Source organism: Micropterus dolomieu, linkage group LG03 (assembly GCF_021292245.1).
Source record: "Micropterus dolomieu isolate WLL.071019.BEF.003 ecotype Adirondacks linkage group LG03, ASM2129224v1, whole genome shotgun sequence".
Taxonomy (NCBI): Eukaryota; Metazoa; Chordata; class Actinopteri; order Centrarchiformes; family Centrarchidae; genus Micropterus; species Micropterus dolomieu.
Window position 1 is genome coordinate 12943159 of NC_060152.1, and position 27972 is coordinate 12971130.

At 41.0% G+C, this 27972-nt stretch overlaps 1 protein-coding gene across 3 annotated transcripts; it reads right to left on the minus strand.

The window, feature by feature from the left end:
• Positions 1–3594: 3594 nt before the first annotated feature.
• clstn3 (calsyntenin 3) lies at positions 3595–26338 on the minus strand. Of its 3 annotated transcripts, XM_046044579.1 has the most exons (19): positions 26072–26338; positions 25106–25172; positions 22238–22360; positions 20171–20381; positions 19785–19993; positions 18536–18685; positions 17678–17863; positions 17297–17584; positions 16659–16771; positions 15074–15233; positions 14236–14295; positions 13952–14100; positions 12264–12412; positions 9677–9903; positions 9320–9481; positions 8260–8405; positions 7897–8032; positions 5637–5821; positions 3595–5531 (listed from the first exon to the last, which is right to left on the minus strand). In XM_046044579.1, exons 2-19 carry the CDS (start codon positions 25170–25172, stop codon positions 5382–5384), a joined length of 2871 nt encoding a protein of 956 aa, XP_045900535.1. In that variant the 5' UTR covers positions 26072–26338; the 3' UTR covers positions 3595–5381. The 3 variants fall into 3 exon arrangements, with proteins under 3 accessions (XP_045900535.1, XP_045900534.1, XP_045900533.1); XM_046044578.1 differs by lacking the exon at positions 26072–26338 and having other exon boundaries at positions 14248–14295; positions 25106–25284; XM_046044577.1 differs by lacking the exon at positions 26072–26338 and having other exon boundaries at positions 25106–25284.
• Positions 26339–27972: the final 1634 nt, after the last annotated feature.

Sequence of the window (27972 nt, forward strand, 5' to 3'; positions counted from 1 at the left end):
GGGTCACCATACCACCAAGACTATACCATTAGGAAGTAATGGCAAGAGTATTCAGATACTTTAAAAGTAGAAATCCAACATAATGTAAAAATACTCAGTTGCAAGTAAAAGTGCTGCATTCATGTTTTTACATAAGTTTTACATAAGTATGGAAGTAACAAACTTTAATCACCATGTGTAAGTCACGCAAAATGGTATCTTTAGGGGTGTTTTTATTTATTTATTATATTTATTGTAACCTATACAGTGGTGGAAAATAGCTTACTATATTTACCCAAGTACTGTATTTAAGTACAATTTTGAGGTATGTGTGCTTTACTTACTACTACTACTTTACTTTGAGTATTTTCATTTTATTCTAGATTTCTACTCCACTATATTTATTTGATAGCTATGATAAGTTACTTATACAATATGATGCAATGTTATTCATGAAAATGCCCAACAGTATTAAAAGATGTTAAAACTAGCTTCACCTCGACCAGCTGCAAAACTAATGCTACTTACAGGTATGTGCATCAATAATAAAATGTATATAAACCCCCTATTGCTACTTTGCATAATGAGTTTTACTTGTATTTTAAATATGTAGGCTACTGCTGCTAATAGGCTACTGTAATTTTATTAAGTACATTTTGTGAATGCAGTATGTTTACATATAAAGTAGTATTTTTTTATAATTAAGCAGCTACTGCTACTTAAAGATCTGAATACTACTTCCACTTACTGATTATATATTGGAATATTGGAATATTACTAAGGGTGCATTGTGTATGCAGCATTTTATTGTTGAAGCTGGTGGGGGTTGAGTTACTAACTACTTCATATACAGTTGAAACTAGAAGTTTACATACACTATATAAAAAGACACATATGCTTTTTTCCTCACTGTCTGACATGAAATCAGACAATCTCTTTTCCTGTTTTAGGTCCGTTAGGATTACCACAATTTTTTATATTTGCTACATGCCAGAAGCATGAGAGAAGGATTTTTTAAGACTATTTTTCATTACTTTCTTCAACGTCAGAAGTTTACATACACTAAGATTACTATGCCTTTAAACAATTTTGGAAATCCCGGATGATGATGTCATGTCTTTGGAAGCTTCTGATAGGTTTAGTGACAACATTTGAGTTAATTAGACACACCTGTTGATGTTTTTTAAGGCACACCTGAAACACACTGCTTCTTTGTGTAACATCATGGGAAAGTCAAAAGAAATCAGCCAAGATATCAGGTAGAGAATTGTGGATTTGGACAAGTCTGGTTCATCCTTGGGTGCAATTTCCAGATGTCTGAAGGTGCCACGTTCATCTGTTCAAACAATTATAAGCAAGTATAAAAACCATGGGAATGTCCAGCCATCATACCGCACAGGAAGGAGACGGGTTCTGTGTCCCAGAGATGAACGTGCTTTGGTCCGAAATGTGCATATCAACCCAAGAACAAAATCAAAAGACCTTGTGAGGATGCTGGCTGAAGCTGGTAAGAGTGTGTAATTATCCACAGTGAAATGAATACTATACCGACATGGGCAAAAGGTCACTCTGCCAGGAAGAAGCCATTACTCCAAAAGAAGCATAAAAAAGCCAGATTACAGTTTGCAAATGCACACAGTGACAAAGACCTTAATTTTTGGAGACATGTCCTGTGGTCTGACAAAACTAAAATCAAAATGCTTGGCCATAATGACCCTCGTTATACGTTTGGAGGAAAAACGGGGAAGCTTGCAAGCCTGAGAGCACCATCCCAACTGTGAAATACGGAGGTGGCAGCATCATGTTGTGGGGTTGTTTTGCTGCAGGAGGGACTGGTGTACTTCACAAAATAGATAGCATCATGAGGAAATACTGAAGCATAATCTCAAGACATCAGCCAGGAAGTTAAACCTTGGGGGCTAATGGGTTTTCCAAATGGACAATGACCCGAAGCATACTGCCAAACTGGTTACAAAGTGGCTTAAGGATAAAATCAATGTCTTGCAGTGGCCATCACAAAGCCCTGATCTCAATCCTATTGAAAATTTATGGGCAGAGCTGAAAAGGCATGTGCGAGCAAGGCGGCCTACAAACGTGGCTCAGTTACACCAGTTCTGCCAGGAGGAATGGGCCAAAATTCCTGCCAACTATTGTGAGAAGCTTGTGGAAGGATATCCAAAATGTTTGACCCAAGTCATACAGTTTAAAGGCAATGGTACCAAATACTAATGAAATGTATGTAAACTTCTGACTTTGACGAAAGTAAAAAAAAAAATAAATAAATAAAATGGTCCATCATTCTGGCATTTAGTAAATATAAATAATTTTGGTAATCCTAACGGCCATAAACCAGGAAAAGTGATTGTCTGATTTCATGTCAGACAGTGAGGGGGAAAAAAGCATGTGTCTTTTTATATAGTGTATGTACACTTCTGGTTTCAACTGTACTGTTGGTTTCATAGTCTAAAACAGTGTTTTATATTTTATAAGAATATTATGTTTTCTATGTACCTAGTTACTCCAGCTGTCAGATGAGGTAAGTAGAGTAAAGCACAATATTTCTTACTGAAATGCAAGTAGATGTAGAAAGTAGCATACATTGGAAATATTCCAGTAAAGTACCTAAAATGTAACAGGTGCAGTACTTCATTAAATGTACTTAGTTGCACTCCACCAGCGTATGGTAGTTTGATACTCTATGTAGGCTTACTGTACAAATACTGTATATGTATAATCAAACAACAACAAGCTACCGCACACTGAAATTACTTTTCTATATTTACTGTGAGCAACACGTTTCGTCTATGGTTTCTTCAGGATCACACAGTGAAATTACAAAAAACATTCACAGAAATATGATTAAAATTAAAAATTATATCCAGCATGCATAATTCACAAGACTCACATACTTTCATATAAGGAACTCTTAACTACCTTAGGGCAGACAACCTGTAGGTCCTACCTCTGTCCATCCACTAAAAGAGTTCCTTATGTGAAAGTATGTGATTCTTGTGACTTCTGTATGTTGTACATATATTTTGATCATAATCATATTTCTGCTGTTTACATATAGTATTTTATATATATAGTATTTTTAGTTTATAGTAAGATATTGTTTGTATAAAAATGTAAAAACATGAGAAAAATGTAATAGAAAAAAATTGGAATTTACTGGTTATGTGACCTACACAGTGTCTATTTAGCACACCTGTGAGTGTTTTTTGTAATTTCACAGTGTGAACCTGAAGAAGCCGTAGGCAAAACGCCTTCTCACAATAAATGAGGTAAAGTCATTTCAGTGTGCGTAGCTTGTTTTGGATTTTTCATAGCCTATTCCTGTGACCTACCAGCACCTGACTGTTGTTGCTGTGCATGGGGAATGTCTTGTTTTAGTGTATGTTGTAGACTAGCATAAACCGCATGGTTTTAATGTTTTATGACATTAGAATGAAATTGGCTTTAGTCCTAATCATAAGAAAATCTATTGTACACTTTTAAAAAGATGTGATTCTTCTAGGTTACTTTTCATAGATGAACTCACTTTCCAAACGCTTTTTACAACATTACAATGTTATTTCAGTGAGAACCCCACTCTAACAAGAAAACTCTCTCGTGAAGACGTCATATCGTGTTTTTATTATGAATTTTGTAATGTTTTCTGACAGTTTGCAATAACAGTTAGTCAGCATAATCCTTGTCATCATTGTATCAATAATTACAGGTAATGTTCCAATAGTAACATAGTAATAATATAAGTTATTAATCAATGCAATGTTTATTCCTTCTTAAGATCACACTCAAAAACGACAGGCTTTTTATTACTGACAGGTTTAGCACTGCACATTGATAGGCTACACAGACAGACAGCAAGAGACACAGAGGGAGAGGTGTAGGAAAAAGGCAGTGGGAGCAGAGGCAAAAGGTGAAGAGAAGCATACGGTTGTACATTCATTGAACCAAAGATATTGCATGGAGTGAAAAAAGAAGAAAATAAGAAAAAAAACTACCTGGAAGCGTGAGAGATGAAATAAGTGAGACTTATCTAAGTATCACAACAATGTGCCCTCCTTTTTATGTGATTTAGATATTGACAGGTTCTTTTAATTACAACAATATTACACACAAATTAAGAGACACTCATCAAGCCAGGGATTATCATCCTTATCACTACTACTATTATTATTATTATTATTATTATACTGTTTTTTGATGCTGTAAAGGTGATTACTCAAATGGAAGAAAAAAAGGAAATTAATAACTTGCTCCCTTTTCAAAGTTGGCAGAAAAAGAGTGGCTGCAATAATAATAGTAATAACAATAATATCATAATATTCATCATTGTATGTACAGAAAATTCATTACAATCAATACAATCAATACTGCCCAAGCTGAGCTGACATTCTGGAAACAGCAGGGGTAGCACAATGGAGTGTGTATATGTGTTTGTGTGCGATTGCATGTGACGTCTCGCAGTTATTGTAAATGCAATGTGCAGTGAGTGAGTGAGTTAGACATTCCAGCGGTCACTGTGGGAGGGGGTCAGAGGTCAGGTTGCACCAGTTTTACTGTGGATGGTGATGTTTTGTCATTTAGTGACAGTTTTCTGAAACTACCATCTTGTGTAAAGGATGAGGTTTATGGTTGATAGTCCCTAAATCTTCTCATCTCATCATCAGCACCACATAAAATATTGTCGGGAGCTGAAGCAGTCACAAAATCACCTGCAGGTGTAGCGTTTTTTTAGTTTTTATAAATAAGTTGGAGAGTGACCGTAATGTCTGACCTCACTGTCTTCACTCTGTGGTTAACAGTGGTTGAGGAATGTGTTGAGAGAGGATGCAAAGAGGGAGAAAAGAGCTTGTGCACAGACTTCTCGAGTCAGTCTAACAAGGGAATGCAGAGACATGTAGGGATGAAGGCTTTGTGTCTTTGCCTACAGATCTATTCAAGTCCGGCATGTTGCGGATTGTTCCAGTTTTCACTTTGTAAAGATTTCATTCTGTGTTCAATAACAAAAGATACAATACAATCTGTTTTTTTAAAACAAAATGAGTCTCATTCAACCAGTATTACACTATACAGACACATTACCATCTTGTGATTTAGAACTGGTGCACCACATACAATATTGGTGGGTTTTGCTCAGGCGGTTAAATTACATTAACTGTATACATTGTGCCATTGAACATTTAAGTGGAGAACAACAGCCTGTTGTTGGCTATAGGTCACATATGGCATTGAGTGTCAAGAGTATTACAGTGACTGTGTTGTGCGTAGTGTTTGTAAGCATACATTCCTTATACTAGTGGTGTCAGCAGTCGTTGATATTAAAAGTGTTGGAGTGTGTGACTGGTGAGCCGGTTTGTGGTTTCCATGAGAACAGTTGCAGCGACACATGTGGTTCAGTAACGACGGGCGTTGCCGTCCCTCCCCTCCTTCTTGATGATAATTCGTTGGTCGTCGCTGGCATCGTCAGGTGACTCGGCTACCTCCTCATCCTCCTCCCCCTCCCCCTCCATGTCAGCAGAGATGCCCATGCGAGACTCATAGGACTGAGGGAAAGAGCCATGTGTGAATGGAAACAGGAGCTTAACAGGTGCAGTCATTTATAACGATCACATAATTCAACATTCATCAATAACCTTATTGGTTTTTACCTCCATAGGGTTGACGATGATGGTGAGGGCAGAGTCGTCCCATTGGCTGCTGCCCTCCTTAGCCCCGCCCCTGGCACCTTCACCACGGCGATGGATGGACCGAATTCGGAAAACACCAAGGATCACCATAACAACCAGGAAACCCACACACACCATTATGATGACGGTGGCGGCTCCTGGCACCACTGTAAAAACAACAACACAATGATGACAATGTGTATTAAAATAATACAGATTCAAATGATAGGTCTGGTGATGGTGAAGTATTGTCTATGTTTCCAAAGCCTGATGAAGCTCCATTGTTGTCCAACAATTATAAAAAACACATGAGTGAGCCACAACATTGCACTGGGTGACACATTCTTTCATTACAATGAACACAGGCACTGTAGTTTACTTGAACCTGGTCTCATCCCAGGGAGTCAAATGCCGACGCTTTGAGAAAGCCTGCCAAAACTTTGGTATTTGATGCAGGTGCCCTCAGGTGCATTGTTTTTTGGTCGTTTTAACCTCTCTCTCACCTACACAACAGGTTCAAGGAAAGTCAGCCTGACGCAATATCTCTCCCAGAAGAAAGCCTCTGGTACGGACACCATTCTTCCATCTACCTGTGTCGTTAAAGCTGTCTCCTGGGAGATCGAGTGTGTGGTAAGAGAGGCCCATACCCAGCCTGACACAGCTAACTGACTGTTTGTTCCTGACTCTGTTCATTCTCAGGTCCTCTTTAGTACTGTCTGTGCCCGAGGCAAGACTTCTGTTGGTCAGCTACCTGTGCTTGCTCCCTAGTGCCCAGCCCTTGACTTTATTACTGGTTTATCTAAACTTCCCACAGCTTGGGAGACTTTGGACCGCCTCATCCACCATGTTTTCCACCTTCATGGCATTCCCTTGGATATCATCTCCAACAGAGGTCCTTAGTTTGTGTCCCAGGTATGGAAAGAGTTTTGTCAGTCTCTGCATGAAACTGTAAGCCTTTCCTCTGGTTTCCATTCCCAGACCAATGGCCAAGCAAGGGTCAAATATGCTCACAACTCCTAGACCAGATCTGCCACAGGTGTGTCCCCATTCAAGGCCTTCATTGGCTATCATCCACTTCTGTTTCCCTCTAAGGAGAATAAGCACACAGTTCCCTCAGTCCAGCACCATCTTTGACGTTGGGGGGGGGGCACCAAGGCAGCTCTGCTCTGCTTGACAGAGAACAATCTCCGCATCACAGATCGCCACCGAATTCCGGCCCTGGAGTACAAACCAGGTCAGAAAGTTTGGCTTTCCTCTAACAATCTTCCGTTAAAGACAGATTCCAAGAAACTCTCTCCCCAGTTCTTTGGATCCTTTGAGATTGAACGCATCATTAAACCATCTGCCGGTAGACTAAAGTTCCCCTCACTATGAGAATCCACCCCACATTTAAGGTTTTTCCGCTCATGCCACCTGTCTACCCGCTCACAGAGACTGCCAGCCAGAAAATCACCATTGCACATTCTTGTGACGTTGTTAATATTAAAAGCAATACAGCTGGTTTAACGCACAGTCAAACCAACCGCAGAGTCAGTCACCTGCATGCATTATAGTTCTGCTGCAGCCGTTTCTCACCAGTGGGTCTTTTGATGAAGCAAAGCATGGTTGTTCCCATGCCTTTGAGGCTGTGGCTCCTATACTTTTAAATTTATCTCCCTTTGGACTAATAGGGGCCCTGTGGAGTTTTCATGTAAACAAACAAATGTTACATTCAGTGTTATTCACCAAAAGTCAACGTGTATATTTCTTTCGTCATAAAACCTTTGCAAAACCAGTTTTTAAATCCAGCATAGTTTACATCCATGTTTATCCATATCTTCAAAGACTCACCTGTCTTTAATGGTGCATTGCAACATTCTATTGTGTGACACCATTGGTAGGACTGTGTATCACATCACCTGGCTGCTCATAGAAAAACAGTTACTTAGGGTTTAAGACTCCACAGGGACCTTTAACATCTATGAACTACTGTAAACGCAGCTCAAGACATAGGACTCGCCTTTGTTTAGTCTTATTTTCACTTCTATTTTATTTATTACTTTTATTCATAGCTCTTTTTTAAAGATATTTTTCGCTGTTTCCCTTATCCATCACTCTTAAATTGTGACTGTATCACACACACATATTATGACCATAATTATTTTGTCTTTTATTGTGAAGCACTTTGTGACATCTGTTCTAGAAAGGTGCTGTAATAATAAATGTTACAGTACAGGTAAAGCTGATGAGAGAGAAATGTCACCTGAGTTGCGGTGTGGATTGGGGAGGGTGTGTCCACTCAGCTCCCCAGCATGGTGAGATGGATGGAGAAATTGCTGCTGGGATGCCAGCAAATGGGATGGGTGGTACAGACTGTCCAGAGAGTGGAGGAAGTTTACCTGAAGAAAGGAGAAGAAGAAAAATTACCTCACCGCCTATGTGGCTAAAACCAAACTATGCTGGTGCCTCACAAAAATTCATATGTCTCCGTACACAACAAAAAAAATATGTTACGAACCTAAGGTCTGGTTTCTAGCTTTCAAGACTGAACTTCCATGCTCATTTCTTTATATGTTTATGTTCATGCGAGTACCAGAGGTGTTATGTGAATGATGTTTCCTCTCACCTCCAGTGTCAACTCATTGCTGGTGTATCTGCCATTCATCTCAGAGCAGGACAGGCGGAACCGCCTCTCAAAGCGGGCTGAGCCTTTAGCCAGTCGGTAGCGGACTGAGCGAAGGACATCCTCGTACACAGAGATGGATTCAGCACCTGGAGGGAGCGCAGAAATAAAAGAGGACAGAAGAAGAAAGAAGACAGGCAGTCAATACTGAGACGATAACTGAGAAGGAGAGAAAAGTAGTCTGCAGCTACTTATTGACAGCTGGGGCTGGCTTTATGTGATGGATGACTTGGATGACTAATTTTTAGGTTAGGGAGGAATCTATTATATTTTAAGAACTGAGCGTAGAAGTTTTAAAGGCCCTGAAAACCTATTTTCTAAGGATGCGTCTTACAGTGAGATATGGAGTCTTCTATGAACACAGAATTTTCTGCCAAAGTCCAAACTGTTTTGGTATTCAAAATGGAAAAATATCTTAATTTTATTTTTTTTTAACTGTTTTTAACTGGGCGAGACACACATGAATATGTGATATCCCCTGATAAAGCAGGTGATATTACAGTCCAGATAGAGCTTGTGATTGTGATAGTTAACTCTTAACTTTGTTGTTGTTCATTTAGTTGTGAATATATAATGTTATAAAGAAATACTTCAGGGGCTTTAAAAAAGAGAGACACAAACTGACTATTTAAGTCAGATGACTGACACATTTGTCGTGGCCGTTTTCATGACAAAGTCCAAGGCCAAGACATAAAGTCAAAAACTCTTGCAGATCTCTCCTCCCTTCTCCCGTGTTACTTTTTTCCTACTGCCCATGCGCAGCGAAATTACTAACCCACCCAATCAACAGGTACAAAAACACAATATCAAAAACAAAAAGAAATTCTGCATGACATATATGCCAAAATGGCTCTTACAACATTTTTTGGTATCTGTTTCATGTTGTTTATGTGGTAACTCACTATTATTATTGCTGCCTAACTTGTCAATGACAGAAAAGAAAAAAATGGTTTTCTATGACAGTTTTGTAATATGCCAAATGTCTTCATGCACAGTAGCCTACCTGTGATGGCAATATAAGCAGTGGTATTGATGATTTCCAGTCCCCTCTCTCGCACAACATCCATGTCCACAAGAAGCTCCTCCCTCTCCGGGTTTAACTCCTCCCCCAGTGGTTGGACCTCACAGCCATCCAAAGTGTGAGCCACTGCATCGGACATCAGAGCTAAGGCGGTGAAAAGGGGATAAATGACAACATTATTACCTCAACTTAAGAAACAAAGACCATATATGGTCTCTTAATTTCCATATACAGATTGATAAACAAGTAGTAACCAGGGGCTATGTGCTAAAAAAAAAACATAAATATTTAAAACCTCCTCCTTTCAATCGCATTTGGTTTATTTTATGTGTGATTCACCTCCACCCTCCATCCCCTGTGCAGCCGTGTTGACAGCATGAGACAAGGAACACACTATCCGGAGCTCAGGGAAAAGGGGGACACCACGAGGACCTTCAAACTCAGGGGCAGGTCGAGCCAGATGAGGGCCGACACCAGACAGAGAGATCTGAGGGGCATCAGGCTGGAGAACCACCAGGTATCCTTCCAGCTGCTTGAGGGACAGGCAGCTCTCCTCGTTGAAACATCTGGAAGGGAGGAGGCGTGTGTTATCAGAAAGAGAAAGAGATTAAAAAAAAGATGTCATAAATATCATTGGTTAGATACCTCAGCTGTCTACAGTGTATGACTTACCAATCCACCACATTGGTCCAGACTAACATATCTCTGCAACTACTGGATGGATTGCCATGTATAAACATTCATGGTGCCCAGATGATAAATCCTACTGACTTTGCTCTAGCACCACCTTTGGACATTTTTGTTTTTAATATCTCAGATGGATGGATGAGAATTGGTACAGACATTATAGAGCCCCCCTCAGAGTTAATTATAAAACTTCAGTGATCCCTTTAAAGGATTACTGCACCAATTTAGCCTTGCAATTCTATAACATTTGTTACATTTGATAGTCACAATAGAGAGATACAGGAAAGACAGGGGGGAGAGAGAGAGAAAGGGGATGTCATGCAGCAAAGGGCCTGGATTTAACCTGGGCTGCTTTGTACGACTTTTTTTACTTATGCTGTGGCAATGCCCAAGACGTGTAAGCAGACTTTGATGTCTAAAACTGGTGCAGTTCCCCTTTAACTTTTTATTTAGCGCCATCATCAGGTCAAAAATAGAATTTTTCCAATATTTTGATCTCTCTTGTTTTCACTGTAAGCATGTTAACATGCTGTTGTAAGCCTTTAACTCAGAGCACCACTAGCATGGCTGCAGACTCTTAGTCTTGCTCTCAAAGCAACACTGTGACTGAGAGATGTTAAGAAAGTTGGCAACATGATCGTGTACAAAAATGTCTAAATCCAGTGCAAGTTTTTCTCAATCTAGTTCCCTAATTCCACCATGACTGTGGTTAACATTGGCCTGTTGAAACATTGAAAATAGCAACTGTCAAACCACAGTAGCTCTGCTGTTACAAATTAAATTTTCCTGCCAGAAAGGGCGAGCAAATCAGATTGATGACAGGCTGCTTACATATATTTATTCATCTGCACTATAATTCAGAATCATATTTGAAAGGGGATTTAGCAGTGTGTGGGTGTGGGTGTGTGTATGTGTGTGTTACATTTCCACTATCCGAGTGAGCAGCTGCTTCCATCGGCCTCTCCAGAAGGGCCTGCTGTTCAGCCATCTGGGTAACTCCTGGCCTCAAATCAGTCTAATCTTCACATACGCAATAAAACACGCCAGAGGAGAAAAAAAAACTCTGGTACACTTGAGCAGAAACCAAGGGGGCACAAAAATCTGTTCATGACCTTGAATCACTGGGATCTTAAAAACAGTTGGTGGAAAAAAATAAACTCCAGCACCGACTTGTGGCCTAGTAATCATTCTAATCTTATAAACATGCAATAAAAAAAACAGCTCCAAAAGACAGTATAGGACTATCTGCACAGCCTGAGAGTTTGATGAGATTTGATTTGTCAGCAGGCAGCTAGTTTTTGTATAAATACACAATATGCCACATCGTATATGCGCTGGACTGTACTTCCCAAGGTGAATTAATATTTCATCAGCTAAAAGTGAGTGCTAAAGCCAGAGAGCCAGTTTGCAGTTGTTACGCATGGTTGAGGCACTGACCCGGAAACAAGTTTGTGTTTTTATTTTCACAGCCAGCTGATTCAGTTTGATGCACACTGAACCAGGGATTCAGCCTTGTCCTGTCAGGATAGAAATGGCTCTTTATTTTTAATCTGTGGTTTACTGTCAAAGCAAACGTTACTTGGTGGCTGAGCGAACAAAGAGATAAGATATTCCTTGTTATCTCTTGCTTTGACATATTTTCTCTATAATAATCTCTTTCATGCCACAACAGTCCTTATCACAGCAGAGGCAAGGTCCATGTTTGATGAGTTCAATGTCAAAGGAGTACGCAGCAGCAGCAGACTCCAGACAGTGACATTTAATTTGGCTGCTACAGACAGACTCTCGTATACTCTGCTAAACTGTTAGCAAGTGTCTGATGTATCCTTTTTGTGATATTCAGAGATTTCCAGGGTGAAAATGTACATTTGTCACATCACTTTCCTTCAGTCTGCCTCCTCTTATACTGCTTCAGTTCTTTTCCTGCATTATACAGAATTACTTCCAATCAAAGGACATATGACTATAGCTAGTTACATTGATTCAGTCTTGCAGTTGTATTACATTCTGGCCTGGAGGGTGACATGCAGCATAGGGCCGTGGATCGGACTCAAACCCGGGCCGTTGCGGCAAGGACTCAGCCTTTGCACATGGCGCCCCCACTGTTTGTGGAGAAATCAGTATCTCTAACTCTTTTATGAAAGATTTTTATCTGTATTGTTGTTGACGTCCATCCACAATTGTGAAAATAGTCTCCATCCATTCATGTATGTTTGTGTGTGTTTTTGTATTTTTGTACCTGAGAGAGGTGGTAAGTTTCAGTGGTCGGACTCCAGGAGTGGCAAAGCGTAGAGAGTTTCTGTAGGTGACCTGCTGCACTGCACGGTTAAAGCTCTCAATGTCGTCTCCCTCCAGTACTAACACCGACTGGCTGGGGTTCACATGAACCTGCAAGGTCAAAGGAGAAGCTTGAAACATTCAAATTCATTTACAGAATTAAAAAAATCACAAAAGACAGAATTGGACACTTTACAGTTTTTGGGAATCCAACCTGTATGAATGAAAAAGAAACGGGAAGCTTTTGAGAGGGTTAATCTTCTTTAATCTAATTCAATATAAAAGTATTATCAGTCATTTTACTTTTTGACCCGTTACACACAGTATGAATAACTGCCACGATTATTACATTGAACAAAAATGTATACATTTTGAGTGTAAATGCCTCAAACACACCAAACTATGCGTAGGAGGGTAGAAACACAACATAACAACAAGTTGGCAATGCAAAGGATAGGTTCTTTAATGTCTGTCTTAAAACAATAGTCATGTCCCCATATGAAGACTGAAAAAGGTTTTGCTTGCTGTAATAAATTCCTCCTGTTGAGACTTGACAAATTGTGAAACTATTCTTTAATCTATAACCCATAAACCAGAGGTTTTCAAAGTCTAGGACTGTGCATTTCCCCTCAGACAAAGTTTGGAAAAAGGCCCCCCTCATATCAGCTTAGTTTACTTGCTTAGTTTTGCTGAATTCCTAGATGCCTATAGAATCATAATTCTGCAATTGAGCCAAAATAGCCTAATATTACTGTTTGACATAACTTAAGACTATACCAAATACATAAAAAAGGTCTGTCCTCAGGCAATTATTAGTTTCTGACTCCGGGAAAGTGGAAACTACTGTATCTCTGATATATGATATATATTTTTAATTTCTATTCACTGAGCCTCCCCTGAAAATGTCTGAAGCCCCCATGGGGAGGCCCACCTCCTACTTTCAAAACCTTTACCATGAACAGCAAGTGTGACAACTTCAATTAAGGAACATGAATACAAATGAAACAAATTGAAGGCAAATTAGATTATGACATCCCTTCTGGCAAAACTGTTTCAATTTCAAAAACAAATAATAATAATTACAAAAAAGCTATTTCCAGTAATGGACCAACATTAAGATTTCAATTTACAGAGGTTTTCCTTACCAGGGGGATGTTTTAGATGTCTTAATTGGTCATTGTAACCTGAGAATGTTAACTAATGAGCTAGAACTCATAGATCTCAACTCAGTGGTTGTGGTAAAGTCAACCAAAGACTGACTTTGAAATTGGGTCGGGTCATCTGTATGTATTGTGAAATGAGAGGAATTTGAATACATAATATTAAGCTTGAAAAATGTTGACGTTAAAAGAAAATTTGCTTTGGATTCAAATATTGACTTATTTATCCATTATGCATATTCTATTTTGTAGCATTTTTGCAAGATGGTTTTATTTATGTATCCTCTAAAAGCAAACACTACATTTTCTAAATTTCATTCTAGAAAAATGTTGGTTACATGACGGCTGGAAACATTTGGTGAATAAAGCATTGTGTACTGGAGAGGAGTAGTGTTTCTGTGGGGATGTGTTTCTGAGACACTAGCTCATTACATATCTTAAAAGGGACTCTCTGAGTATTCCTACAGTCTACAATTCTCTAAGGCATTACCTTCATGCCAGAGCCCAGAGTCTCCAGGTCTCCAAAGTCCAGGCCCTCCCTGCAGGCGTACAGACACTCGACCACGCTGTGAGGCTCCACGCTGCCGGGACGCACCGTCACCCCGGACAACAGGCCATGGTAGCCGCCCACATACTTCACTGAAGACCAGAGACAGTCCAGTATGAACCCCACATTTATAATCTAATATGCGCATAAATAATACAACAACAATGACACAGCAAAATGACATCTTGGATGTTCTCTGACAACATAGTGAAAACAGGGCTGGTCACCTGAGTCTTTACCCTCAGGGATGGTGTTGTTAAGTATCTCCTTCTGCTTTTCTTCAGGCTCTGCAGGGAAAACCAGTGAGGGGAAAGGGGAATAGAAAAGGAGAAACACAATAAGGCACACTGAGAAAAATACTTCAATGTATTAGGGTATAAAAAGAAAGTGAGAGAAAGATGGTGGAGGTGCCAGAGATTGACATTAAGAATGAAAAAATTAAATAAATAAATAAGGCTTGAGTGAGAAAATGAAAGCAAGAAGACTGCAGATGATATTTAAAAATGCACCATCTCCTCATTATCTAGCAGCAGCTGTTGCCAAGCAGGCAGCAGAGCGGCTTCCACTGTGAATGATAGTGTAAAACTGTGAATGTGGGTGTGTGCTTCCCTGCTAATTGGCAGCCAGAGTTTTCCAGTTTAACCAGCAGTTCGGGTGCAAGTGGCTAATAGTGGTTTGGCACCCGTATTGTTCCGCTGCTCTGAATAATTGATAAGTCAGTTATATTATTAGCCCACAAAGACAAAATGCGTCAACCATATTATAACTGAGTGAAATGAGGGGGTGAACGGTGCGAGGCAAAATGTCTTGGCGGATTGTCTTAAGATGTCTTGTGAGGGTTCGTAGGTTGCTGGTGCTTAAGTCAGAAATGGCAGCCTGTTATCAAGGTGATGTGTTATTTAAATGACATTTCAGCGATGGGGGAATGCAAACTGCACAATTGTTGCTCATAGCATTTCTGTAAAAAAATAAAACAACTGGATTCCTTACTCTCTGCTTGCATAGATTTCTGTCAAAATCCATCACTAATCTGAAATTCACTGCGCATAAATTTCAGCATCTTACCCCAGCAGGCGCCGATGAACATTCTCTGGCGGGGGGCAGGGTTGGGGATGGCTCCATTGTCATGGATGAGGGCGGGGTCGAAGGTCACACCATCGACATACAGGGTCACCGAGGGGAACTGGACACTGAGTGAAAGATGATGCCACTCGCTGTCACACACCTGTTGGAGGGAGATAACATGGCGTCAACATGAGCCTGAACAAAGGAAACATCTGATATATCTTACAGGGGGGATAAAAAGCATTCAGATCTTTGACATAAGTAAAAGTGCTAATACAACAAAGTAAAAATACTCATTCATATAAATTCATAATCCTAGTTAAGTAAAAGTAGACACGTATTAGCAGTAAAATGGACCTAAAATATCAATGTAAAAGTACTCGTTCTGCAGAATGGCTCCAGAGATTGATGCAATATTATATACCGTATTGCATTATTGTTAACGTTGTTATTGTTGTAGCTGGTCTAGGAGCTAGTTTTAACTACTTTATGTACAGTCAGGTAGTTTAGTCTTGTGGTCCCAACTTAAGGTTACACAGTAAATCTGAGGGGGTCGTGAGAGGATTAATGGGGCAGGAAATAAGAAAAGCACAAATTAAGACATATCCAAAAAGGATGTTTGCATTCCTTTTTGGATATGTCTTAATCTGTCCTTCCTTTGTGAATTATTGGATCATTTTATTTTTTCCCCACTGAATGTCTCTTTGGTGGAAACTAAAATATAATCATCTGAAATGCAACAACGATCAAGACACTGTTTTTTTCAGTTCACATTCAAAAAGGTTCGGAGTCACTATTGTATTGTATTTTATAAACATCATGTTTCTTATGTAAAATCTGAAAAGTAACTAAAGATGTCAGATAAACAGAGTAAAAAGTACAAAAGTAGTACTGACATGTAGTGGAGTTGAACTATAAAGTTTAGTAAAATGGAAATACACCTTAAAAAGTACTTAGTAAATATACTTAGTTACATTCCACCACCTAAATACCTTCACACATTACAGAAATGGTGACATCAGAAGGAAAACAAATAATAAATACAAGGGAATTATACAGACAGAGGGTCAGAAAAGAAAGGCCGGGGTAATAAGATATTGTGGTTCAGACAGAGGGATTTGACAAATCTTCTCTGTATCAGCTCAGCATCCTTTAATCCATGCTGCTTCAATCTGTCTGGGACCAGTGGCTTCAGTCAAAACAGACGCCTCACCCCTCATCCCCCATGCCAAACCACACATACTCACATGCATGAAGGTACAGTATGTACCTTTGCCACTTGATCAACATTCAAAAGAATCATTTTACACACAAGTTTCTCTTCCTCATGTATTCTGATGCGTGCACCACTTCACATGAATATGATGCTGAGAATCATGATTCATATAATTCATGTAAGAAGCGAAGATCTACATCCACTTGTAGCTAATGTTGTAATGTATTACTAGAAGATGGGTGTTTTTGTAAAATAGTGGCATCTTTAACTATTGCATTTCCTCCTTTTCAGTTTAATTCCAAGATGTAAATACAGAAGAAACGGTGCAAGCGAGAAGATCAAAGCTAAGAGTCGCAGTTCCCCCAGTACCTGCTCCAATTTCCACAAGAACTTGACGGGCCGTGCGGCTGAGACGTCGGGCCAGTAGAAGAGAGATAGGCGGCAGCCGTGGACAGAGAGGGAATAGTGTGAGAAGGAGTCATCTGTAGAGCAGACACAGAGCAGAGGAATAGAATATAATTGGTGGGCCAGTGTAATAATTAAAGTTGCCAGGCATTTCTTCAGAGAATAACCACAGAAAGAAAGAAAAATGTGCATTGAGCTTATTATATATATATATATTAATTTTATTGCTGTTTTTACAGAGTGAAGGTTTCCTGAACATGCTGCTTTTTAGCAGGGCAACCTACAAAGTTGAAAGTATTCACATGATACACACAATATTCTGCCTGGCACAGTTACACTGTTTTACTGTTCTTCTGCTGTCCACTTGGTTGCTCAAGTGGAACAGCTGGGTTTAAGTGTCTCTCTCAAGAGCACCTTGATAGTAGCAGTTGAAGCTGTAAACTACTTTACTTCTTGGTTTTATGCCCTGCTGTAATTTTCCCTGCAGTCATGGGGATTTGAGTAACCTTCTGGGGGGGGGGGTTGATATTTAAATGAAAAAGACAACACTCTCAAAACTACTTCAAATGCTATTAAAACCACAACTCCACGATGTAACTCACCGTTCTTGACAGTGCTGCACACAATTATCTCCTCCTCCTTGCGATTTCCTCTGGTCTGAGTGGTGGCAGCCTGGATATTGGCGCCACCCCTTCGCATCCACAGCTGCAGGGTGAAGTGGTCACCTGACAAAGCTGAGACAACCGAATCGGGCACCACAGCAACATGGTTGGATCCGTTGAAGGAGAAGACCAGAGATGAATCAGAAGAGGGGAGAGTGGGCAGAGCTGAGGTCCAGTTGGCAGCAGGAGACGGAGGTGGGAGGAGGTCTACTTCACCCCTGACAGCACCTGAAACAAAGAGAGAGAGAGTATATAAGTAAAAAAGGATCCTGCCCTCCTGAATTTTCACGTTTGTTTTTGTAGGTGTAAACAAGAACCCACCACACAGTCGTCGCACAGATCTGTCAGAGTAACTGTCTCGGTCACAGCCCTTCCCAATGTGGCCGGTCTGGAGCTCCACGGTGGCCTGGATGTTCCACACGGTCTCTTCGCAGGTCTCCAGATGCAGGCTGGGGAACAGCGGGATGCTACCTGACCCAGGTGTATACTCCACACGCTTGGTCCATCCTGAAATAAATGTCATATAACTTGCCAATCACGACCTGACCCTCATGTCATATAACACCTGGGCTCAAAAAGTATGGGAACTTTATGAGAAGGAGCAAACATGCACACAGCTCCAAACTAATAAAGAAGTGGAGTCCTGTAATGAAACTCAATTTCATACTGACCCTTAATTTTCCCTCCCTCTCAACATGCATGCAATTCTCAACTGAGGTCTCTCTATTAGTCAATATATTTGGTAACTTTGGTTACTGGAAACTTTTAAAATGTGAAATTGCACTGCAGTGTATAGATATAGATAAATAAAAATGAAACATGCCAGAGCCACAAATCAGAGAGGTTGTCATAAACTGTGCTTGCTCATCCTGTAGAGGAATTTAATGTCAGGGAAAGTGTAGCAGTGTGTGTGATTCTATAAATATATTGTCACAGTTTAGTTAATTGCCTTCCCTTGATATTACTTAACTTCCGCTCTACCTCTTTATAACTCAGCTCCTGATATACACATGCAAAGGTGATTCATCGGAGTGGCAGCCCACGCACCCTCCAGATAAAAGTGATAGTTTTAACCAAAAAGCAACAGATTGAACAACTAAAACATCTCTGAAGCCTTGCAGAGATTTATCAACGGATGACAACCATACCAGAAAGAGAGCAATCTGTGACATTTATTACCGATCCAGCCAGGTTTGCAGGACGGCTTGACCGTGACAACAACCTGGGCATCAGCCTGAGCACGGTTCTTTCCACAGTCAAAGGCGGTCACCCAGAAGGTGTAAACGCGCTGATGCTTCGAATCCAGTGGCTCTGTGTTCTTAATGTTACCTAGGAGACGGAGAGGTGAAGAAAGAAAAGACCAGAAATAATCAAACATAGAATAAAAAAGGAAATGGAAATAGATAGGGTTAGTCATCAAAAACAAGACTGCATAAATGAAAGCCCAGCACGAACGAATACTCATTGATAAAGCTTCTGTCACTGCACGTCCACATTAACAGTGCACATTCAGAAATAGAAAGAGAAAAAAACAAAAACAGAAGAAGATAAATTGCACAGAACAGAATGAAAAGTGAAGGCTTTTTTTTCCTGTTTTAAGAGATAAAGGCAACAGCGAGAAACTGTGATAGAGTGACAGCGCTGCCAGCATGCCAGCTGTCAAACAACAGGTAAGACGTTGTGACATGGCAAGAGGGATGAAAGAGATAGTGGTAGCAGCAGAAAAGACAAAGGAAGGAAAAAATAAAATAGACAAAGACAAGCCTGCAGCTTCAGAACAAGGTTGGAACAAAAGGTCTCTGTGCTGCTGTACCAGTCTGACCCCCAAAAAAGAAAGGAGCTGCTCATCCTCTGCGAAACCCTCCAAGTCCAAGACAATTCCGCAGAGTCATACTGAAACAGGGTCCTCCTCAGTTGCTGTGTCACATTACAATTGATCTCCCACCCAAGCAGTCAATTGATACAATAACGACTAACAAAGGAGAATTTAGGGAATCTACGAGCAGCCGGGAACAAAAGGATGATATATTAAACCGAACAGCTTCTGCAATGTTTATGCAGAGACAGAACAATAGTCCGCCCACGCAAAGTCTATTTTAGCGTCTTTTTACCTGTGAGAGGAAGCACCTGTGATTCTTTTCACTCTGTCGCTATGCAGACATCAAAAACTCAACAGTGTCTGGTGTCTGTTTTATCATGTATTGAGGACATCCAGAGTTTATGAGTTGAATACTGAACTGGATATTGAATTTAGCAATTCTACTTGCAACAAAGGCCACATAAAGCTGATAACACGGACAGACTGAAAGGAAAAAAATAAGGTGACTGGTGGGAATATTGTATTTCAATAGCAGAGAATGCCAAATATTAATAGGTCTGCGAGTCCAACACCCGTTGATTTAATGCTACAAGATAAAACATATCTCACCATCATTGTCAATAGCGAAGGGCACATTGGGAGTGATGATGTCATAGAAGCAAATCTGGCTGTACTGCGGGGAGCAGTCAGCATCCAGAGCCTCCACACGCACGATTCGGTCAAACAGACGCCCTTCTGGGACTGAAGCCTCGTAGCGACGCTCAACGAACACGGGGGAGAACTCATTGACGTCGTTTACACGAACATGCACTGTGGCCCTGAGGGAAGGAGGAGTGGGAAGCAAAACACAAGCAGAGAGAGATGGATTATTGTAACAACAGGAAGCAGAAAAATGGCTGGATGGTCTTTACTGCGCACAGCCAGAGGAACCTCACAAAGTGACTGTAATTACTTTTAAAACCCGTTAAAAAAATCTATTTAAAGAGTGGACTAACTTGTGGGACTTCTTGCTGTTGACTCCGTCAGGTCCCTCTCCGCAGTCGTAGGCCTGGATGGTGAAGCTGTGCTCTCGCTGGCTCTCACAGTCCAGCGGCTCCTTGGACCGGACCAGACCCTCGCCAGTGGAGCGGTCCAGGACCACCGCTTCGAACTGGACTGAACCTGAACCCGAGGGGCCATTGTGTACCCGGAAGCCACAGATTTCACCTAGGAAAGGGGAAGGAAGCGGTGTGAGGGAGGGAAATAACTTAAACTGTATTAAATTATAGACACTATGAATCCAAGTTTACTCATATTGTATTTTTTTATATAAATAGTCTGAAATATCAGTACAATATTATAAGTTTATCATTTTCCTTTTGTTTAAAAACATCAATTTATTTTTCATCATTCTCTAATTTGGAGATAGTTATCAATGCTTTTATTTTCTTTCAAATTGATTAATGTAACCCTCACTTTTAGCTACTTGAGTAGCAAAACCTGCTCACAGCTTATACAGAATGCTGCAGCCTTAGATCTTAGCAAATAAGATGACATAACCCCCAATTAACAATCTCTGCATTGGCTTCCAGTTGATATCAGAATAGATGATTTTAGGTTTTAATCATCAATTTTAAAGGTCTGGCTCCAGTATACATTTGTGAGTGCCCTTACATAGCTGTACTCAACCTTACATCCTCCTACAAAACTCTGCAGTCTAGACTCAAAAATAAAGGAGATGAAGTGTGTCCTGTCAGCGTCCCCACACACAGAAAAGCCTTCGTCTTAAAAATTCATCTTGCTACCTCAGTGATTCCTTTAAATGTCAACTAAAAAATCAAATTTCTGTATTAAGTAGTCTTTCCGTGCACTCTGACTTTTTTTTCTTTTACTGTCCAAGTCATTTGTGTAATTGTAATATATTTCTTCCCATTTTTTCTGTGAAGCTCATTTTGATTTGAAAAGTGCTATACGTATAAACTACAAATGTTTTCATTAATATAATCAAGAATCGAATCAGCCCACAGCCCATTCTAAATGTCCACACTCTAAGTGGCCATACAGTATCAATAGGGACAAAACAAATAAGAAGTGAACCACCCTGAGAAGGGAAACATACTTGCATCTGTCATTTTTGAAGTAGCTGATCCTAATATTCAGTAGATTTAAAGTCACATCATCCTTTCAGAATATCAGATGAACACAGATCTGAAGGATTCCTTCCTTTAAGTGGCACTTTATCTTACATAAGCGGTGGCGATGGGGCTGTGGATAAGACACACGCTTTCAGTGTGAGAGACCCCGGTTTGATTCCCCACTGTGACATGTCTACCAATGTGTCCCTGAGCAAGACACTTAACCCCTAATTGCTCCAGAGGCATGCGACTTTGACACATATAGCAATTGTAAAAGTGTCAGCTAAATGAATAAATGTAATGTAATAAGAAATCATTATAAGAATAAAATAGAGTGCAGCGCAGACTCAAAATAAAACCCTTATTATAGCAGCAGATCTTCCCTGGCGGACATAAGCTGAAGGTACGGAAGGTTCTTGCTCAAACAGCCAATTTTCTCTTCTTCTTGACACAAGCCCAATAAATTTCATGGAGCGCTCAAGTAATTCTAGTTGATCTATTATAATTTGACTGAACACGGTTATTTCCAGGACTCCGAGTGCAAACACGATAACCTTATTTCATCAGGCTGCAGAGGCAGAGAGCTGCCGACGGCTTCTGAGATGAAGGGTTGAATTACACTATGATGGTCTAAAAATAGTGGACTCTGTGACTGAATACATTGCCTTTAATATTTAGACTCACTATTGGGAAATATTGCTGCAAATGACAGCGGTCAGATAGCTCCCAACTTCTCTCTATAAAAATGGTTATTATTAAAGCTCAAGCAAGGCCTGGTGAGATCATTTCATTTTATAATTTGGCTAGGCGAGCACTTGATTTGACCTATTTTTCACAGTTGCCAGTTCTGTGGATGTTCAAGCAAATTCAGGGAAAAGTTCAAATATTTTTGAGCATTTATTTGCCATCCTATACTCTTCCATGCTGTGTGTTGTTTGTTGGTGTTACCAGCGTAGTGTAGTGGAGCATCTTTGTCCAGGGCAAAGAGAGGGGGATTGAGTAGCACGGTGTTGTCGTTCTCCATGACAATCCCCTGGTACTCTGTCTCGATCCATGGCTTGTGCTTATTGGCTGAATGGCACAGAGAAGAGACCAAAGAGGCTTTAGGTTAAATGGAGCAATTAGAAGAAACCAATGTGCCTATTTTTAACACTCCATTATGGGCAAGGACATGGCGTGAGTGTGCATGAGTGGAAAGATACACAATGTATGCGTGCGTGTGACCACAAAGACAGTTTAATCACATTCGCACCCTCACAGATTTCCCCTCTTTCTTCTTTTCTCCATATAGATCTCCTTCACTTGTTCATGTCAAGTGCCACTCTGCACACCTCCCTGGTTGGCAGTATAATTAAAGACAGTCAGATTTCACCTCATCGCACACAGAGGGGTATATTGCTCATATCAATCAGCCAAACTGGCCTGCCACAAGCGCTGCACAATGATGCACTAAAAAAACAGCCGCGCCAGAATCAAATGCCTGAGGTTTACTGTGAATTTAACCTTTAATTGCGAATTAATTATTCAACCCTGTGCTGGATGTTCTGTGCTGAATGATCAAAGGCCAAGTTAATGAGCCAGAAGGATGACGATTTTACACACCAGCAAAGAGCAAAAACAAAAGCCGGAGTGCCTCCCCTCTGTTGTCCTCAATCTCTGAACGCTCAAGCGAGTTTGAAATTAGACAGAGGCACAAGACTTGTGTTTAGCAGTTGCTTTGTTGTCTACACAGTGAATTTTCCAGAAAATCTGACTGGAACTAATTTTGCCGTCTTGTCTGTGAGAAGAGAGTCAACAGAGGAAAACGCTGCTGGTTCTGATTCTGATCTCTCTCTCTTCAAAGACTGAAGAGGGCTGGGTATCGTTTGAAATGTTTTAGATTATAGACCCAATACAATACTTTTTTTGATACCTCACTGGAGACTATAAATATGTATTTTCTCAGTGGTAGAAGCTACTATTACATTGTACTTTGTACTAATTTATTTGACAGACATAGCTACTAGTTACTATGAGGTCAACCAGCTATATCACAACTGCTGCTTGGCAAGTAATGCATCAATAATAATAATCGAATAATGTAATATACTAGTCTGCTACCTGATTAGTACTTGTTCAAGCCAAAACATTAAGGTGCTCTTGATCAAATCTTGCTGATATATGTACTTCTAAGTAAGATTTTGAATGCAGGACTTGAGGTATTGCTACTTTTCCATCTGAAACTATAAGATGATTAATTAAACTGATCGATTAAAAAAATAGACTACTTTGATAACTGAGTAACTGTTATGTAATTTTTTAAGCACAATATCCAACATTCCCTATTTGCTGCTTTCATTCATCTTAATAATAATAATAAAGTCTAAACATCTCTGGGTTTTATACTGTTGGTCAAACAAAAAAAACAATTTGAGGATATTAACTTGGCTCTTTCCCCCCATTTTTTGTCTTTTCATACACCAAATGATTAATAAAGAAAGTAAATGGCAGATTTTAAATAAAGACAATTATTGTTGGTTGCAGCTCATGCTACTGTTACAAAACACATTTTTAATTCAACAAAAGAAGCTAAAACTCTCAAATGATCTTAGATGTCCAAACACGAGAACTCTGCCTGAATAGTCTGAAACGATTTAAATAAGGAAATATCTGATCACAGAATAAATAAAGAGCGCAAATCTGACCAAGCTTTCCACGCCAGACAGTTTGTGATACTCTGTGTTTTGGACATATAGTTTGTTTCATAAAAAGTACTGAGGTTCAATACTCAAAGTATTCATCCTCTCCTCTCAAGGTCCAGCCTGACATCTCTACCCACTGCTGCTCCTCTATTTCCACAGTCCTCTGCCATGTCTCTTTTTTGGTCATCTATCTCCTTCTCTGTCTCCCCACAACTGATCCCCCCCCCCCCCCCCCCCCCCCCCCCCCCCCCCCCCCCCCCCCGCTCTGCTATATAGCATTAATCTGAGCATCAGGCCCGTGGATTACATCCAGGATTACAGATTGAGAGGCATCCCATTCCATCTCTCCCTGTCTCTCCTGGCACTCTTCCTCTCTGTGTCACTCTATCGCCCCACAACACTCCCCCGCCCCTCCTCGTCGGTCACACACACACACACACACACACACACACACACACACACACACACACACACACACACACACCATTATCTTGCGCTTTTCTTTTTCCCTCGTGTCACCTGATCTCACGTACCACCTCCTCCTCCCTGCTTATCAGCCAGTGTCTTTTCGGCCACGTCCTCTCCTGTCACAGCTCCTTCTCCTGTGTCTCTCCTAACATCTCCCCCGTCTCTCTATCTCCCCCCTCTCTCTGTGTTTCTCTGACACTCCATCTCTCCTTCAATCTCGTCTTCCCTGCATCACTCTCCTCTACCTCCTTCTCTGACATTCTCCCTCCACGCTGTCTGTTTCATTCGCCTTCCCCCAGCATGATAATCATTGGAACAATGAAGCTGAATCAGAGCCATGGTTATCCAGGATGATAAATCTGCTACAGAGGAGGAAACAGATTTATCACCTTCCCAGAGTCACGGCACTGGCGAAACAGGCACATGCACACTGGGTCACGAACACGAAACACAAAATGTATAAACATATATGTATGTAGTTTAAAATGCTGGAGCTATATCTAGTAATTACACACATGAGGGATAGCAATAAACTCGTCAGGAGCATTTCAGGGCAAAACAGGCATGGCCTTGCCCGAGCACCTTGACAGGTCTGCGTTCTCCCATGGCAATCATAAGGTTCATCTCAACACTTCACAATTAACAGTCAAATGCATGAGGAACTGACCTTTGTTGCCATTGGCAACCGAAGTCAAGCAAAGGAGGAAGAAGGAGAGAAAATTCATTCTGTCCATCTGAGGGAGGAAAGGAAAAGTAGAGGGGGCAACGGGGTGGAGTGAGGGAAGGGGGGGATACAGTACATGCATCAACAACTCATCAGCACTGGAAGAGACAGGTACAGTAACAAGACAGAGAGAGAGAAAAAAAGACAGGCAGACCTATCAAATGGTACACAGAGGTTGTTTTGTTAATACCTTGCTGTGTTTGTACAATAAAACACACTGCACTCATGTGTCATGTATGTAACCTTTAGAGGCCTACATTGGTGAGACTGACCCTTCAAAATGAACTTAGTTTGAATCAGTACAAAAAAACCAACAAACCACAAGTGTTTCCCCAAAATGCTGATTTTGGACAGTCCTCAAAATCAGTCTTGCAGTTTCAGAGCCTAGAATATAGCCTATGGAGCATGCACATACCTGGTCCTGAGTGTGTGTATGCCAGTGTCACTAGAAATAGGCTTTGCATGCGGCTGTGCGGGTGTTTTCCCATGTTTTAAGTGTGGTTTGTCAGTTAAAACTAATACAGCTGATGTCTTGTGGCAGTGACCACAACTGAAAAATGAGTCCTTGGGGAGGATTTTTTTTTACAGCTCTCACTGACATAACAAGCCTCTACGTGTTTCCATTGCTGCAGTCCTTGATCGGCTGCAGGACAAATACTGTAGATTACATCAAAAAAGAGGAACAGGATACTCCATATATGTGCACGTTGTTCAGGCTACACGTACATCCAAGAGCTGAGAAACATGCTATGCGACAATAATCAGCCGTTTTACATTACAGGCTGGTCTTGACACACATTACCAGCCCGGGTTCCGTGACTGCCTGTAGCCATATTGTGAGCTTAATACTAGAGAGGTGTCGCAGAAATGTAGGTTAGCTGAAGCAGGAACCTGCAGATTTGACATTACCGTGATGAGTGCGGTGATGCTCCTGGTTGGTACCCAGCCTCTACGCTCGCAGCATCCGCCTCTCACGCCCCTGCCGCTCGGCTCGGCAATCCCCCGCAGGCTGAAAACAAACCACCAGGTAGGAAGGAGACACTAGGTACTCTTAACACAGCGCCTCGAGAAATGATATATTTCAGCCTGGCGTTAAGACTCGGTGATGAGATGTGAGGAAGATTAAGAGACCGATGGATGCCCTTGTTTTTTCGGCTCTACGGAGGGAGAAAAAACGATGGGAATATTACGCTGGCGTCCCCTCCCTCTCGGCGTTTCTTAACCCGCCCACACTGCGTCCTTCTCTCCCCCCTCTCTCTCACTCGCTCGCTCCGGCCCCCACCAGCTCTGAACCAGACTGCTGCTCTGGCTGTTTTTGCTGTTGAACGCACATTGAGTGACTCAGACCCCAACACAGCAATTCATCTCTACACGTTACTCTTCAGCTCTGGTCCTACTGGATGGGTGACACATTTGCCCCCCCCCTCCCCCCCTAAAAAAAAAAAAAATATATTAATTTCCCACTGCTCAAGCTTCCCCATAACCAGACTGCAAAATGACGTCATATCACCCCTTTTTTACCCTGTGCTCCTGTCACACAGATGAAGACAGTGGGGGCATCCACACGCGCGCGCGCGCGCGCGCACACACACACACACACACACACAATAACTACAGAGTCCTTGCTTGAAACGCAGCATTTTAATGAACATTATAAAATTGTATTTGAAAATCAGCCCCCCCCACCCTCCTCCACCCCAAGTTGTATTTACCTTTGTACATTTGGTAGGAATAAGGCAAAATAGTAGTCTCTTGAAATAGCTATTCACATCAATTAATAACCACCAAGTAATGTATAAATATTACTAAAATCTGGGCTGTTGCTACAGTGAACTTCGTCCTCTCCATGTAGGTGGTTAGCCAGGGGAAGGCAGGGCCTTCCTCCAGTATGCCATGGATCAGACAATCCAGCCCCCCCCCGCCCCCCCCTAAAAAAAAAAAACATTGTGAAAACAAAATGAAAAGAGGCATCACCTACAGTGGGATGCTTTTACTTCACACTCTTGTTTAATCACCACCTGCTGTTAGAAACAGAAGAACAGGCCATAAGTGAAACACAAAAGTGGATTTTCCCCCTCAATTGTCTTTTGTTTGTTTTCTTCCAGTTCAAAATGAGACAATTCCTCAGTTCACAAACAGCCTATACCCCTATTTGTGGAGATCAGAGTGACTATAGGATGAACCAAAAATGACTAACTGTAGTGCGTGTGTGGTTGGGGCAGTGTGCAAGTCTCCTTGTGAAATAATTCACTTTCACCTCTGTGTATTTCAGAGCTGAGGGCCGGGCTTGAATCAAGGCAGACTGAGGAGTGGTGTGGACTGAACAGAGGGAGAAGAGGATACACACAAAAAAACAGAAACACCACACCAGGAAAGGCAGGAGAACAATGCAAATTCTTTTCATGAAATCTTATCCAAAGCTACAAAATTCTCTTTTTCATAAAAGCCGTTCAAACTCTATAAAATCAAGTCTTTTTTTAAAATCACAAATCAAATTTAAAACCAAAACAAATGTACTGTAAAAACATTCATTTATAGAAGGCCATTTTGAGTTGTGGGTAAGTGTTCAGTGTGATTTACAGTGCTTGTATAACCATTGGCAGCCATTTTCAAAAAACAACCCCCCTGATTATTATTATCCGTCGCAGAAAGCTGTATGCTTTTTGTATTATTACATTAGAAAGTGTCACGTACAATGGGGCTGTGCTTCAACCTCCTTTGGAGGACTTGCCGCTGCCGCTAAATGTGGGTGCTCGATGTGCGGGAGAAATGACCCCCCCCCCCCCGTCAAAAAAAAGCTAAACACACAC

Excerpts from the sequence above, each read along its gene's own strand:
- clstn3 (XM_046044577.1), bottom strand. The coding sequence starts at position 25,244 with ATGCATGTACTGTATCCCCCCCTTCCCTCACTCCACCCCGTTGCCCCC. Across the intron at positions 19,994-20,170 it reads AACAGCAAGAAGTCCCACAA|GGCCACAGTGCATGTTCGTG; the intron begins GTTAGTCCACTC and ends TCCTTCCCTCAG. Across the intron at positions 9,904-12,263 it reads AAACTTACCACCTCTCTCAG|ATGTTTCAACGAGGAGAGCT; the intron begins GTACAAAAATAC and ends CCTCCCTTCCAG.